At 42.9% G+C, this 15,300-nt stretch overlaps 1 protein-coding gene and 1 long non-coding RNA gene across 3 annotated transcripts in view; both read right to left on the bottom strand.

Moving 5' to 3' along the window:
• The window catches only part of grid1b (glutamate receptor, ionotropic, delta 1b), a 620,249-nt gene extending 608,345 nt beyond the window's left edge, over positions 1 to 11,904 (bottom strand). For both annotated transcript variants that reach the window (XM_088069739.1, XM_088069738.1), the window contains exon 1: positions 11,154 to 11,904. In XM_088069739.1, coding sequence (XP_087925865.1) covers positions 11,154 to 11,235 — 82 coding nt within the window. In that variant the 5' untranslated portion in view covers positions 11,236 to 11,904. The remainder of the gene's footprint in view (positions 1 to 11,153) is intronic.
• Positions 11,905 to 13,283: 1,379 nt separating this feature from the next.
• Positions 13,284 to 15,300, bottom strand: part of LOC121964621 (uncharacterized) — an 8,199-nt gene continuing 6,182 nt past the window's right edge. Inside the window, exons 2-4 of the long non-coding RNA XR_015774933.1 lie at positions 14,800 to 14,871; positions 13,701 to 13,775; positions 13,284 to 13,552 (exon numbers count right to left, since the gene is read on the bottom strand). This is a non-coding gene — a long non-coding RNA (uncharacterized LOC121964621). The remainder of the gene's footprint in view (positions 13,553 to 13,700; positions 13,776 to 14,799; positions 14,872 to 15,300) is intronic.

Below are 15,300 nucleotides of genomic sequence, written 5' to 3'. Positions count from 1 at the left end.
GTTTGGGGGCCAGCGGCCAATCTATCGGGGGCCAGATTTGGCTTACAGGCCTACATTGAGTATCACTGCTTTAAGTGCTTATAAAAGGCGCAGTGCAACATGGGAAAACTGATCCAGGTTTTTAAAGGGTTGAAGATATTCTGCATCAGCACAGAAACACACAGAGTCTCTGCAGCTTCAGTATCAGCGGCGTCAACCTGCTCTTAGTCTAATCAGCTTCCTGTCCGAGCCGGTTCTTCTGCGTCGCCCTCACAGTCTCCTCTCTTTCTCTCTGCAGAGTGTTTCAGAGTCCTCGCAGGTCAAACACTCTGCTACACGCCACCTTTATTCAATCCAGCCAATGCATTTTGTTAGAGAGATGCTGCTCTGTGTTTAGGCCTGCATCTGCTGTGTGTGTGTGTGTGTGTGTGTGTGTGTGTGTGTGTGTGTGTGTGTGTGTGTGTGTGTGTGTGCGTGTGCAGGTGGCTGAGGTAAATGGCCTGGCTGAGCCTTCACTGAGACAGTGCGGGAAGCCTTTTGCGTTGTTCCCTAACTGGGTTAGTTTATCTTATTTAGTGGCGGGGCAAGAAAAGGCCGCAGCTGTTCATTGGCTCTGCCAGCCTCAACAGATTGGATTCCTGCAGCTCCAGCTCGCCTTTCCAACACCCAGCCGCGGATAAGCAGGGCTCCCCTTCTGCTAGCCGCCACACCGGCGCCGTAAATCATGCCTCGTCAGCTGTCTGGCTCATGGGATGTGGTAATCTCTCCTCCTCAGGCTCCTTAAGAAAAGTGACTTGTTATCCGCACAGCCTGAGGGGACTTTAGAGGACCTTCAGAGCTGGAAAACAGCCCACAGGAGATTCAAAGGGCTGCAAGTCGGCCCGATATCAGCTCCTGAAGGCCGATACTAACTTTGTTTAGAGACCTGACAGCAGTGGCTGCACTGGGCCTGGGCATCTGATGCTTCAGCCGAATCATTAACAGCCCTGTATTCCCAAAACTACAGATATTATTTTCCTGAAGCCTCCATGAGTGACTCAGGCAAAATGCATTAAGTGTATTTCCAACATGATTTGTTCAAGGACAGTTAGAAATTTTAAAATTCAATGATAACTTCAGTTTTTACAGTTTTTGGCTGTGATAAATGACATAACTTTGGTGATTTTTATTTTTGTGGGCCAGTGGGTTGTGAAGGCATATTTACATGGGTGTATTTTTCCCGCTTGGATCATAGAACGAAAACAGTTGAAAATTTTTAAAATATCCACTAAATAATAACATAAAAATCTAACATATCTATAGTTTGCAGAAATGTTCAATGCCAACATTTTTTCTGCCGATTGCGTTGAAGTTTCTTTTGCCTCGAGTAGTAAAAGCCTCTGAAACAGCACTCTGATATTCATGGGACTCTAAAACTCTCCACTGAACCCAGATTGATAAAACTCTCCGGAGCTTTGTAAAACTCAATATTTCTTACATTAACAATGAATTTAAAAGACTGTAATCTGAAAGTGGCTCCTCACAGTGGGGCTGCTAAAAAACTGAATAAAACCATTTCACAGCTAGAAAGATGTCCTTTCCATAAAAATTATTCTTTCTCTGCAGCACACAGAAGCAAATATGTTTGAAATCGATGCTTCGTGACCAGAGAAAAGACAGAAAAAGGACTGAGGCATTTTTTTTTTTCGTCAAGACGCAGAAAACCTACAACTACCAGAATGCACTGCGCTGTATTCAACCAATAACTGCTAGTGATGTAATACAAGAGGATTTCAGCTCATCTGAGAACAATATGGTGGCCGACTGTCAACAGATAATCTGGTATTACAGTCAAAATGTGCACTAAAACATGTCTCAGGCAGAAATATAAGCAGCGAGACAGAGACAGAGAGAGAGATGAGAGGCTCTCTCTTGATCCGCTTCTTTGTGTCTGTGGTGGCGGGCATCCAAAAACGAGACGGTGACTTTTTACATTTACTAACTGATTCCTGCTTTCACTGTAAAATCTGACAGAGCCATCAGTGCCAAGCACGACTATATTTCCATTTGGTGCGATAAATGGTTAAATCTATTACACATGAAATTCGATTGGTAAACAAGAGTATCCCCTGAAATGAGCCAAACAATGAAAAAAAGAAAAAGAAGAGAACAAAAACAGGACATGTTACCCAAAAAGTGCTAATGTAAAATAAATAAATATAAATATCAATGAAAATAATATCAGATTATTACAATAATCATAGTTATTATAAACAAATATAGTTTTCTTGGTGTTTTTCCAGAGTTATTTGATAATTTTCTAACAATTATCTCTCTTTTTTAAGCTAATTTTCAGCTTTTTCATGTTCCTGTCATTTTCATGTTCTTGTCATCTCTCACTTTTTTTTTTTTTTTTCAGTTTTAGGATATTTCATGCCAAGTTGCTGATCGTCTTTTTTCCACATTTTTGAAAGAAATCAAACCAATTCACTCACATTTTAAAGGTTTAAATGGTTATGAAAGGCGTCTTAATGCAGCACAGGGAAACTGATGTCAGTCCAGGTTTCAAAGAGTTAAAGGCAAATCAAAACGACGCAGGTGAAATAATCAACTCAACTCGTCACAAATAATCTGAAGTAAAACCAAACTGATGAAAAGACAGTAAGACACAACAACTCCCACATCATCCTTCATGCTGCAACTTTGCGTCCCAGAGGAGCGGAGGAAGTCGAGGTCAGGACTCCGTTAAAAACTTCCTCTGCATCTCTTCTACTTTGGTGAAAAGTTTGAGCACAATGTCGATTTATTGAGCTCCATCAGAGACAAATTTCTGTCATGTTTCCACCAACAACAGCTCGATATTGTCTCGACGCGTCCGTGAACCCAGTCATCAGTCAGCGGTCTGTATCTGTCTGATTTTCATAATGATTTCACCTTCCTCTTTTCTGGAAAGAGATGTTCTACCCCCGAGAGGATCCGTCAGATCCGGACCGAACCTCGCTGACAGCTTGAGATCTGATATTTCATTATGAAGGCCAGAAGCGATTGGAGGCCTCCTGTTTGCTGCTGCTGACCTTCAGTCAAACACAGTGATGCTCCTAAGCTGCAGTTTTTCTCACCGCTGGCAGGGGGCGGGGCTACTTAGAGAAACCAGCTGCTAATGTACTAATCACATGACAGCCTGCAGACTCGTCAACAGTGGCGTCAAAATCCAAAGACATTTAATTTTTTCACATTAAACACAAAAAAAGCCCCAAATCATGAAAGAAAAAAATCTCCGAAAATTTTTAAAGAAAAAATATTACCAAAGGTTTTTAAAAATTTGCAAAATGTTTTAAAAACCTGACAGAATTGTAAATGAAAAAAAAAAATACATTTTAAAAGAAAAATATTGCCAAAAGTTTTTAAAAATCACAAAAAATGTAAAGGCAAAAAGACATGTCTGCCAAACCTGCGGGCATCTTTCATTTAAAAAATGTGCCCTTTTTTTTCCGACAGAGGTCCGGGGTAAACCCAGAACGTCCTAAAATCCCTGAAACGCCCCCGCCTGACAGAGCAGACTCTGCTGCACATGAACGCAGTGAGAGGTCAGAGGTTAAAGCAGGTTGACTGAAGCTCCACGTTTTCATGTGTATCAGCTCTTTTACAGATCCACCCCCCCCACCACCTCCCCCCTGCGGCGACCTGCCACTGATCCTCTGCAGGGAGCAGAAGACAGGAAGGGACAAACAAACCGGGAGATGTCAGCGGCGATGAAGCCACGCGGCCGGACGAGGCAGATGCTCGGGCAGGGGTTTCGGGGCCGAGCGTGGGACACTGTCACATCTGATCTGAGCGCCGCGTCGAGCTGCCAAGTCAGTCAGAGTCAGACTGTCAGCGGGTTCTGGGGACAACGCAGGCTCTGAACGCAGCCAGCCAACCACAGATCAGACACCGGGGGCGGGGAGGAGGAGGCGGGGGCAGGGAGGATGAACAGGCGGGGGAGGATGAGGAGGTGGGGGGCGGGGAGGATGAACGGGCGGGGGGTAAAACCCATTTCACTGAAACATTCTGCAGCCAAACAGCTTCTCTGTGTGTTTTCTCCGTCGGTGAGCTTTGGGCGTTTTATGAAAGCTGGTTCCTTAATAAGTTTGTCACGATGAAAACTAGCTTCACATTTACTGTCAAAACAATGACGTTAATGAGCGAGTTTGGCTAAATTTCTTTTAAAAAATGGAAAAAAGACAATAAGCAACAATAAACAACACAAGAAGAATTGATCCAAAAAATAGCAAGAAAATAATGAAAAAGGTTTTAAAAAATCTGAAATTTTGTGACTACGACCTGTGACTGTGACCTGTGACCACAACCTGTGACTGTGACCTGTGACCACAACCTGTGACTGTGACCTATGACCACAACCTGTGACTGTGACCTATGACCACAACCTGTGACTGTGACCTATGACTACGACCTGTGACTGTGACCTGTGACTACGACCTGTGACTGTGACCTATGACTACGACCTGTGACCTGTGACCACTACCTGTGACTGTGACCTGTGACCACAACCTGTGACTGTGACCTATGACCACAACCTGTGACTGTGACCTATGACCACAACCTGTGACTGTGACCTATGACTACGACCTATGACTGTGACCTGTGACTACGAACTGTGACTGTGACCTGTGACTGTGACCTATGACTACGACCTGTGACCTGTGACCTGTGACTACGACCTGTGACTGTGACCTGTGACCACAACCTGTGACTGTGACCTGTGACTGTGACCTATGACTATGACTACGACCTGTGACTGTGACCTGTGACCACAACCTGTGACTGTGACCTGTGACTGTGACCTATGACTATGACCTGTGACTACGACCTGTGACTGTGACTACGACCTGTGACTGTGACCTGTGACCACAACCTGTGACTGTGACCTGTGACCTGTGACTGTGACCTATGACTATGACCTGTGACTACGACCTGTGACTGTGACCTGTGACCTGTGACTGTGACCTGTGACCTGTGACTGTGACCTGTGACCTGTGACTGTGACCTGTGACCTGTGACTACGACCTGTGACTGTGACCTGTGACCTGTGACTACGACCTGTGACTGTGACCTGTGACCTGTGACTACGACCTGTGACTGTGACCTGTGACCTGTGACTGTGACCTGTGACCTGTGACTACGACCTGTGACTGTGACCTGTGACCTGTGACTACGACCTGTGACTGTGACCTGTGACCACAACCTGTGACTGTGACCTGTGACTGTGACCTATGACTATGACCTGTGACTACGACCTGTGACTGTGACCTGTGACTACGACCTGTGACTGTGACCTGTGACCTGTGACTGTGACTGTGACCTGTGACTACGACCTGTGACTGTGACCTGTGACCTGTGACTACGACCTGTGACTGTGACCTGTGACTGTGGGGGGGGGTAAAACCCATTTTCACTGAAACATTCTGCAGCCAAACAGCTTCTCTGTGTGTTTTCTCCGTCGGTGAGCTTTGGGCGTTTTATGAAAGCTGGTTCCTTAATAAGTTTGTCACGATGAAAACTAGCTTCACATTTACTGTCAATGACAATGACGTTAATGAGCGAGTTTGGCTAAATTTCTTTTAAAAAATGGAAAAAAGACAATAAGCAACAATAAACAACACAAGAAGAATTGATCCAAAAAATAGCAAGAAAATAATGAAAAAGGTTTTAAAAAATCTGAAATTTTGTGACTACGACTTGTGACTGTGACCTGTGACCACAACCTGTGACTGTGACCTGTGACCACAACCTGTGACTGTGACCTATGACCACAACCTGTGACTGTGACCTATGACTACGACCTGTGACTGTGACCTGTGACTGTGACCTGTGACTATGACCTGTGACTACGACCTGTGACTGTGACCTGTGACTACGACCTGTGACTGTGACCTGTGACTGTGACCTGTGACTGTGACCTGTGACTACGACCTGTGACTGTGACCTGTGACTGTGACCTATGACTACGACCTGTGACTGTGACCACGACCTGTGACTGTGACCTGTGACTGTGACCTATGACTATGACCTGTGACTACGACCTGTGACTGTGACCTGTGACCACAACCTGTGACTGTGACCTGTGACTGTGACCTATGACTATGACCTGTGACTACGACCTGTGACTGTGACTACGACCTGTGACTGTGACCTGTGACCACAACCTGTGACTGTGACCTGTGACCACAACCTGTGACTGTGACCTGTGACTACGACCTATGACTATGACCTGTGACTACGACCTGTGACTGTGACCTGTGACTGTGACCTATGACTACGACCTGTGACTGTGACCACGACCTGTGACTGTGACCTGTGACTGTGACCTATGACTATGACCTGTGACTACGACCTGTGACTGTGACCTGTGACCACAACCTGTGACTGTGACCTGTGACTGTGACCTATGACTATGACCTGTGACTACGACCTGTGACTGTGACTACGACCTGTGACTGTGACCTGTGACCACAACCTGTGACTGTGACCTGTGACTGTGACCTATGACTATGACCTGTGACTACGACCTGTGACTGTGACCTGTGACTACGACCTGTGACTGTGACCTGTGACTGTGACCTGTGACTGTGACCTGTGACTGTGACTTGTGACCTGTGACTGTGACCTGTGACTGTGACTTGTGACCTGTGACTGTGACCTGTGACTGACCTCGCGATGCGTCTAAAATGCCATAAAAATGAAACAGTCTGAGAAGGAAAATGGCTCTTTGGTTTGAAACGAAACTGCTCAGCTCGAGTTTCACGCTGACACTTGAGCTCACGAGCAGATTCTGCGTCATCGGTTCGGAGACGCTCGTTAACTCAACCAAAGACCCTATTTGACAACTTCATCCTGAGCAGCTGGTTCCTCAGATCCAGATGTGGAGGAGAACCTCTGAGGTCTCTCTGGTCAAGAGCCAGATGTTGCAGACTCCATCCACTCACACGCTTCAGCACCTACTTCAGCACCGCTGCTCCTCAGGATCCCTCTAACACCAAAACACACATTTCTTTAAGCCTGAAACTCTCACACATCGCTCCACGGCGACGACTTTCACAGATGCAAAAATCTGGTATGTGCATGAGCAAAAAAAAAACAAACAATTTTTTTATGCATCTGAGTTGCATGAAATCACTATTTCCACTGGATCTCAAAGAGGTTATTTGAGCACATCACAATCTTCCTCCTCTGAAGCACATTCACAGATAAAATGTGTCCACATCAGCTCAGATTTTCCCTTTTTATTTTTGCTCGGAGATGCAGCAGCACGTCATCAGTCGCAGTGTGGTTTCATGTCTCACTATTTGGCATCACCTCCCGTATTTGTTGTATTTACTGTTCTGTGTTCTCGATAATCCCGAAACACTGTTCTCGGCTGTTTCCACGTGCGGACGCAGATTTTGTCCTGAGAGACAGTAAAGCATCCGTCCATCTGTGCATCCACTCGCTCGTCCCTCGTCACAGAGACTCTGAAGACTTGCAGAGTCCCACTCAAGATCTCTGCAGCGCAAACTACAACTATAGTTTCAAGTTATGTTTGTTCACATCTAATTATTAACTGTTGCCACACGCTTCCTGTTCAACAGTGGATTTATTCTTTAACCCTTCAAGACCTGGAGCCACATCACTTTTCAGATAGCTTTGACACAAAATTAAACCTTTAAACTTTGTGGAAATTGGTTTTATTTCTTTCAAAAAACATGGGAAAATAGATGCAATGAGCAGCTTGGTAAGAAATATTCCACAAATTGCAAGAGATTAGTAAATTTTAAAAAAAAAAAAAAAAAAAAATTTAAAGCTTAGAAAAAATGTTATTAATTTTTATCATAATTACATATTAAAAATTATGTTACAGTATTGTTATAATTTTACGTACTTTTACTTAAAGTTTTGTTTGCTGTATTTATTATTATTATAATAATTATCATTATTTTTGTTCTTTTTCCTTTTTTCAATTTTAACATACTTTTGGGTAATTTTCTTGTGCTTTTACTAATTTCTTGCTAATTTTTGGGGTAATTTCTTCTGTCATTGCTTGGTGCTTTCTTCCAATGTTTTTGAAAGAAATTAAGCCAACATTCTCAACTTTCAAAAGGTTCATTGAGATTTAATCTGTGTTGTAAGGATGAATGGTGCAGGACATGTTATGCTTGAGGCCGGGGAGGAAACACTCAACTTTACTGGAAATATGAGATAAATTTGTATTTAAAGTTGATTTTTTGTGCAAAATTTTAAAACGAAAAAAGGAAATGTCTCAGTCAAATATGTATTTCATTTGTTATTATGTGCTGTTTTTAGGTATTTTTATTGAACCTGTCTTTCACTGCCCTGATATTTATGTGTTGTGATACTGACAGCAGTTATTGGTTGATGGAAACCTGCAAGTTGTGTCAAAAATACATAAATATGGTAAAAAAAAATAACAAGTGCAATTAACTGAACGTGTTAGTAACTTATGTAAACCACATTACTTTGACCTAACTAAGGAATTGTGTTTTCTCAGCAGAAATTAGGAAACTGTTAGATAAACATGTACATAGAAGATATATTTTGTCCTGACAAAGATGATTTTGCACCTGCTGGAGTAAAGATATCTGCAGGTTCTGGTTTAGTACCAGCCGAATACAGAAAGTTAACCCTTAAAGAGCTGTTTGTTTATTACAGATATGCATAATTTGATATAATTATTTGTATAATTTACTAGTATCTCGGCAATCACACCGTAAAATCTGACGGTTGATCTTAAAAATAATCTTGGAAAGTGATGTTGCCTTAATTTATCTTAACTTTATGTCTAAGTGTGAATTTTACTTAAAATGTAGCTGCATTTATTTCATTTTGTGACGTTGTTGCAACTTGAAAATGAAGAGTGAAATGACCTTGCTTTAAAAGTGTTTTATTCATCGTTTATTGAGTCAGTTTGAACGTTTGCGATGATCTGTCGGTTGGGCATCCTCAGCGTGGTTAACAAAAAGAGGAAGAATTGTTAAGTGTTGCCAAAAAATCATTGGCACCAAACTGCATATTCTCGATGATGTCTACAACTCACAGCCATTCAGAGGTCAAAGGTCAGTTCAGCAGACCGACATCAGCCATGCAGAGTTTTGACTTCTGCCATCAGGGAGGAGCAAATCTGTCCCTCAGAGGACAGAGTCAAACAGGTTCGTGAGATCAGTCCTTCACTCAGCTGTTGGGTTTTTAAACGAGCTTTAGCCCCTGATGTCTTTGTTAGGAACAATTAGTGATGAACCTTCAACGTCTCATATTTGCCGCAACTGACTTTGATGACATCTACTGTGTGTTACACGTATTTATGCCTTTTCTCTTAGATTTATTTTTATGGTGTGAATCGTTATACTGAACACTGTTGCAATCCAAATTTCCCCTCTAGGAAAATAAAGACTTTCTCATCTACACTAACTTGTTCTTTCTAACTTAACTTGATCATCACTACGGGGATTTTGGGGATGATGAAGTTTGGAGATCTGCAAGTTCTGTTTTATTGACATGTTTAAGAAAATACAAATATGACTGACTAGTTTGCTACCGGCAGAATGCAGATACACAGCACAGTTAAGTTATTGAAGCTGCTAAAACTTAGGAAGATTCTTTCATTTATATGTTGCAATAACTTCACAAAATGAAGTCAATATAACGACATTTTAAGCAAATTTACAAATTAGATGTTAATTTTACTTAGATGAACCGTTTGAAACCTGGATTGACATCACTTTTCATGGGGAAAAAGGCAATGAGCAACTTGAAGTGCTCTGCAAATTTCACGAAATTTTGCTGGGTCATTTCCTCCTAAATACTTAAATGAAGTATGTATGTTTTTGAAAGACATCAAACCAAGTCTCAAAGGCTTAAGAATAATAGTCATATTAAGTAATATTAGATTTTTTGATTTTTTAAAATAAAATCAACCTGTGAGATTTTACAGTGTGTGGTGTTTAGGGGGTGTTACCTGTGCTGACAGGTGACTTAAGATCAGTGGGAGTCATCGCTGAGCTCATCTGCTCAGAGCTGATTGGATGGTTAAACGCACCTGGAGCTCCCTTATTTTCTCCTAACAGAAAATTAAGTGAAAATATAAGAGAAATTTCAGAGTGTTGCTGCAGGAGGCCCATCGTGTCACTGTGTGTTTCCACAGAGCTGAAGTGGGCTCTGATTAGATGAATGGCTGTGCCCCCCTCCTCCTCCCCCCTCCTCCCTCTCCTGGCTCCGCCGTGCAGGCCACCGCAGTGCTGCCGCCGGCCGGAGCTCTGAGCTGCAGCACGGCCGGATTATTATTTGGTTTTTTTTGACTTCCTCCGTTTGCAAACCGGATGTCTCTGTGCCGCATCTCAGCAGCCTCTGAACTGGCGGAGTTGATGTGAAAAGTGCGCGCGGCTGTGAGTCTGAGCTCCTCTCTCAATCCTCCGCTATCCTCAATCAACTACCGAGAAAGTGACTGATCTGAGAGGAGGAGGAGGAGGTGCAGGAAGCGGCGCCCCGCTCCTCAGCTCGCCAACTGGCTGTTCGCTTTCTGTTTCAGAGCCCGAACAGTCGGCGTTTGTCCCCTTTGTCATCGCTTCCCCCGGCAGAGTTGATTAACATTTCACTCACGTCCAATTCAAAGTTCAGGCTCATAGATGAGGGGAGGTGAGGGAGAGAGGGATTGAGGAGGAGGAGAGAGGGAGGAGGATGGATGGATGGATGGATAAAAAGCATCTAAACCAGTTTCTGCTGCAATCCGCGGGTTTCCTGCGCGTGAATATGCACCGACAAGAGCTCCCTGCCTGCAGCAGGATGGATGGATGAAGGGATCATGGATGGATGAATAAAGGGATGGGTGAATGGATGGTGCGGCGCAACACTTTGCGGGCACTTCTATACCAGGCTGCGCTGCGTGCGTCTGCGCCTACATGCAACAGCCTCCTTCCTTCCCACACATTCCCCGGGCACGGAGCGGAATGATAATCAGCCGGGAGCTCCACAGAGGAGAGGGGGGGGGGTCTGAAAATCACTGCATGCACACAAAACTCTGATATTCAGATTCTCAACTCAGAAATCTGTCCACATCTCATATCCTGCCTCTCCTGCATGCAGCCAGCAGCTCTGGTCTCCCGCACAGCAAAGCCAAAAAAAAAGAGAGAGAGCCCGGTTCTTACCAATGTGAATGATGGAGTCGGCGCTCACTGTGTTGCATTGCAATATCCACAGGGAATGAAATAACAATGTCAGCATTTCCATCTCCAGTTTGAGCCAAAAAGGCGCATCCACGGATCCACCTCGCTGATTTTGGTGCTGTTCTCCAGTGATGAGCAAATCCAAAATCGGTGCGTAAAAGCGGCAGCAGCAGAAGCAGCAGCGGCGGCAGCAGCAGCAGCGGGAACTGAGCTGAGTGAAATCACCACCGAATAGTAGAAAAAAAGAAAAGCCCAAATCCCAAAGATCAAAGTGTTGGCCGGAGTCGAGAGGAAGAAGAAGGGTAGAAAAAAGAAAAGAAATAGACGCGTCCAGCGGGGCTCCGCGCAGAAAGCAGCCCGGGTGAGTGAGGAGGGGAGCGGGGACAGAGGAGAGGAGACACCGGGGGTTTGATTCAGAGGTTGAGATCCGCCAGACGAGCAGCTCTGACTCTCTACCTCCGAGTCTGAGACATAACACACTGCAAACTGCGGAGGAGGAGGAGGAGGGACGCGCTCTCTCTCTCTCTCTCTCTCTCTCTCTCTCTCTCTCTCTCCCGACCCACGTGATTGCAGAGCCTCTATCTACGGCGCTGGAAGCCCGACCGGAGAAAAGAGAGGCGAGGGATGGAGATGGAGAGAGATGGAGGGATGGATGGGAGCCGGTGCGCACCGCGGAGGAGCCGGGGTGAGAGGGAGCGGCACGCAGAGGCGGTCGCGCCCCGGATGGAGAGCCTTTTGGTCGGTAGGTTTCTTTTCTCAGAGGGGGTGGAGGTGGTCGGTGCCGGTCCGGTGATGAACTTGCGACAGCCTGACTTCACCTTTCTCGCGGCTGAAGTTATCCCGTTCAGCGCCGACAAAAGGAGCCGTTATCACCGTATAGCCGCGTTGCAATGAAGCTGTTGCACGCGCTGGATTCCACTCCGTGTGTTGCAGCAAAGTCGCGTTGCTCTGCTCGTGCTTGTGACTTCGGCGTTTGTGCGTAAATTCAACACAATGCTGTTTCTGCACAGTATTTTTCCGCCTTTTTCCCGCGGTGGATCGACGAAAAGAAACAGCTCTGAAACAGACAACCTGAGCAACTTCATCCACACGTGAGGGGACTGTGGATGTCTCGAGCTCAATGATTATCGGGTCAAGAGTGAGTGACATCGGTGTGATGCGGTTTTTTCGCCCCCGGCAGCTTGGAGAGGTTGTGGATGACGCGCGGCGCGCGGACAGGAGGCACCGGTGATCTTTAAAACCGGTGATCTCTCTCAGCTCGGGATGAATAAACCTCAACATGTTACACAAGTCGAGTTTTCATGTTGCGCTCGTGTGTCCGGATACAAGGAAATAAGAGGCTTTGGCGTCGCCGCGTGCGTAAAATCTCCCCAACACTGCATGGAGGATTTTCTAGAGACGGAAAGAGAGCGACGCGTCAAAAATCGGCGAGAAGGAGCAGCGAGGAGGTTTGAGGAAGGATGAGAGGGAACGAGGGGACGCGGACTCCTCAGCTCCGCGGGAGAGGAGGCTCGGACACGCTTGTGTGCCGGTGCAGGAGGAGAAGGGAGGAGGTGATTACGGCAGGATGCACTGCTGGAATGTAACTAAGTACATTGACTCAAGTACTGTACTTAAGAAAGAATTTGAGGTACTTGTTCTTTACTTGAGTATTTTATCTGACAGCTTCAGTTAGGCTACTTTACAAATTTTGATTTTTGCGTAAAAAAACATGAATTTATAAAACAGGATGTTACTAAACAGTTTATACAAGTACAGCTGCAACGAGTAGTTGATTACTTAACAGAAAATTGTCAACAATTTTCTTTCATCTTTTCTTCAATAGATTATATATATATATATATATATATATATATATATATATATATATATATATATATATATATATATATATATAATTTTGAGGGAGTTTTTTGGGATATTTTCCCTTTTGTAATAATTTTGAGTTTTTCCTTATTATTATTATTAAAAAATTTTTTTTTTACAATTTCAGGCGAATTTTCTTTTTTCGACTTTTTGGTGTGTATTTTTTCTTTTTTTGCAATTTTGAGTATTGCATGTTTTTTTTCATTTAAAAAAAACATTTTTAAGGATTTGGGGTGAGTTTTTTTTTTCTATTTTTTTATAATTGTAGTTTTTTTTATGTTTTTTTCGCAGGGTGGTGGTAGTACTTTTACCTCAGTAAAGGATCTGAATACCTCTTCCAGCACAGCTCACAGCACACTGATGCTGCCTCTGTGGCTTCAGTCTTGGATGTGTTTGTCTTCTGTAGCCTCAGACTGATAAAGTCGGTGCGTGTGCATGTGACGTCACTGACCTTTCCCGTGATGTCATTCCAGGTGTTCTTCTCCCGCCTCGCATCCATTGGAGGGAGTAACGACCTGCGGGGACCAGCCGGACTGTTTGATGAAGATTAACTACACTTGGCTTTACAATTAAAGGATATTTCTTGCGAACGAATGTGACTCAGAAATGTCTTTTAATTGTTTGGCCAAGTTTAGTCCGGCGAAAGTCTCGGGATTCACTGACCTGCACGTGCTGATGGATCCTGGACAGTTTCAGCACCACGCGGGACCGGACAGCTCCCCCGGAGGCGGCAGCGCTCTGTACGGAGGCCCACAAGTGACAAATGTTAATGTGCAGAAGACTGAGGAAGAGATATTAATTAACTGAGTTAAATGACTTATAAATGGAAATATTAAAATAGAACATGCATTATACATATATTCTACAAGTTCAATAAATACATTTTAAGAATGACGATTTTTTTATTTTATTTATTTATGACCACATTACCACCCTTTTAATTAAATTAAATTAGGCAATATTAAAAAATAATTTAAAAAAAATTTAAAAAAAAAGAAACAAACTCTGGAGTTTAAATGGTTTATCACAGAGAAAACTAAAAAAATGACTACAATGTATCTATGTGCACAAAGAGAGACGGTTACAAACTATTCAGACATTATGCTGAGTCTTTATTCAGTTCAACGAGTCAGAAAAAATCATTTAACTATTAATTTTTCACCATGTTCCCGCCCTTTTCATCAAATTAAACTAAGCAACATTGGGGAAAAAATTGCAGAAAATTGGTGAAAAATTTGAATATTTCACTTGAGGGTTAACATCATCTTCATCTTTTTTAAGTAATTCATCTTTAATACTTTACATAATGTAGTTTTAATAACTATAAATTCAAATTGATACAGAAACTGTGCATACCTTTTATTTATTCACTTATTCACATTAATCTAGTAGTTAAATATATTGTGCGCAACATGTCATTTTATAATATATGATCATTTTATAATATATATAATATGCTGTGGTGGTGTAAAATATATATTTAATTGTATTTGATTTAATTTCATAAGGAATTATAAACACAGTGACTCAAAAGGAGCATAACAACAACACTAATTACTAAAAACACTAATTTCCTAAGTGTCTCTTAATGGAACACAGCAAACAACACATTATGATGTGACTTTATCACACATCCAATACATGTTGCATAATATTTTATATGATTAATAATGTTTCATTACACTGTTGTAATATTTATTACTTTTATGCCTCATAATGACTCAATAATCATTTGTGTTGAACATTATATCACAGTACTCACACAAACATGTTGTCCTTTGGTGGAACATCACACCTCCTACTGGCAACCAGCTGCTACTGCCAGGCTTTTACACTGAAGGGGATACAGACAGGAAGAGAGGGGGAAATGATGTGAGAGGGAAATATTTACAATACAGATGTCATTAAATTCAAACATGAGCTTGTTGTCTTTCACATAATTGTCGTCTCAAACAGCAGAAACACGACAGCGAGTCAAAGGTTCACTGAGTTCAGCAGGTTTTTCCTGCATTTTCTCTGAGCTTTGTCTCTGACATTTACAGCATTTACATTTCATTTATCAAATGTGACAAACCATTCATGTTCTCTGCTTTACACTTCATCACTTTATAACACTTTGTACAACAAAACTCGCTGCTTTATACTTTTATTCTGATTTCTCAGACACTATCTGTGAAACTCACTCATTCATGAGAATTTGGAAAAAATCTTATTTTGGGGACTTTTGTTGATCAAACAGGCTACAAAATATATTCTTAAAAGA

This window comes from Plectropomus leopardus, chromosome 19 (assembly GCF_026936395.1).
Source record: "Plectropomus leopardus strain MGB_pleo_1.0 chromosome 19, ASM2693639v1, whole genome shotgun sequence".
NCBI classification, from domain to species: Eukaryota; Metazoa; Chordata; class Actinopteri; order Perciformes; family Serranidae; genus Plectropomus; species Plectropomus leopardus.
Note: the sequence above shows the minus strand (reverse complement) of the source record. Positions and strands in the feature narration are given on the sequence as shown.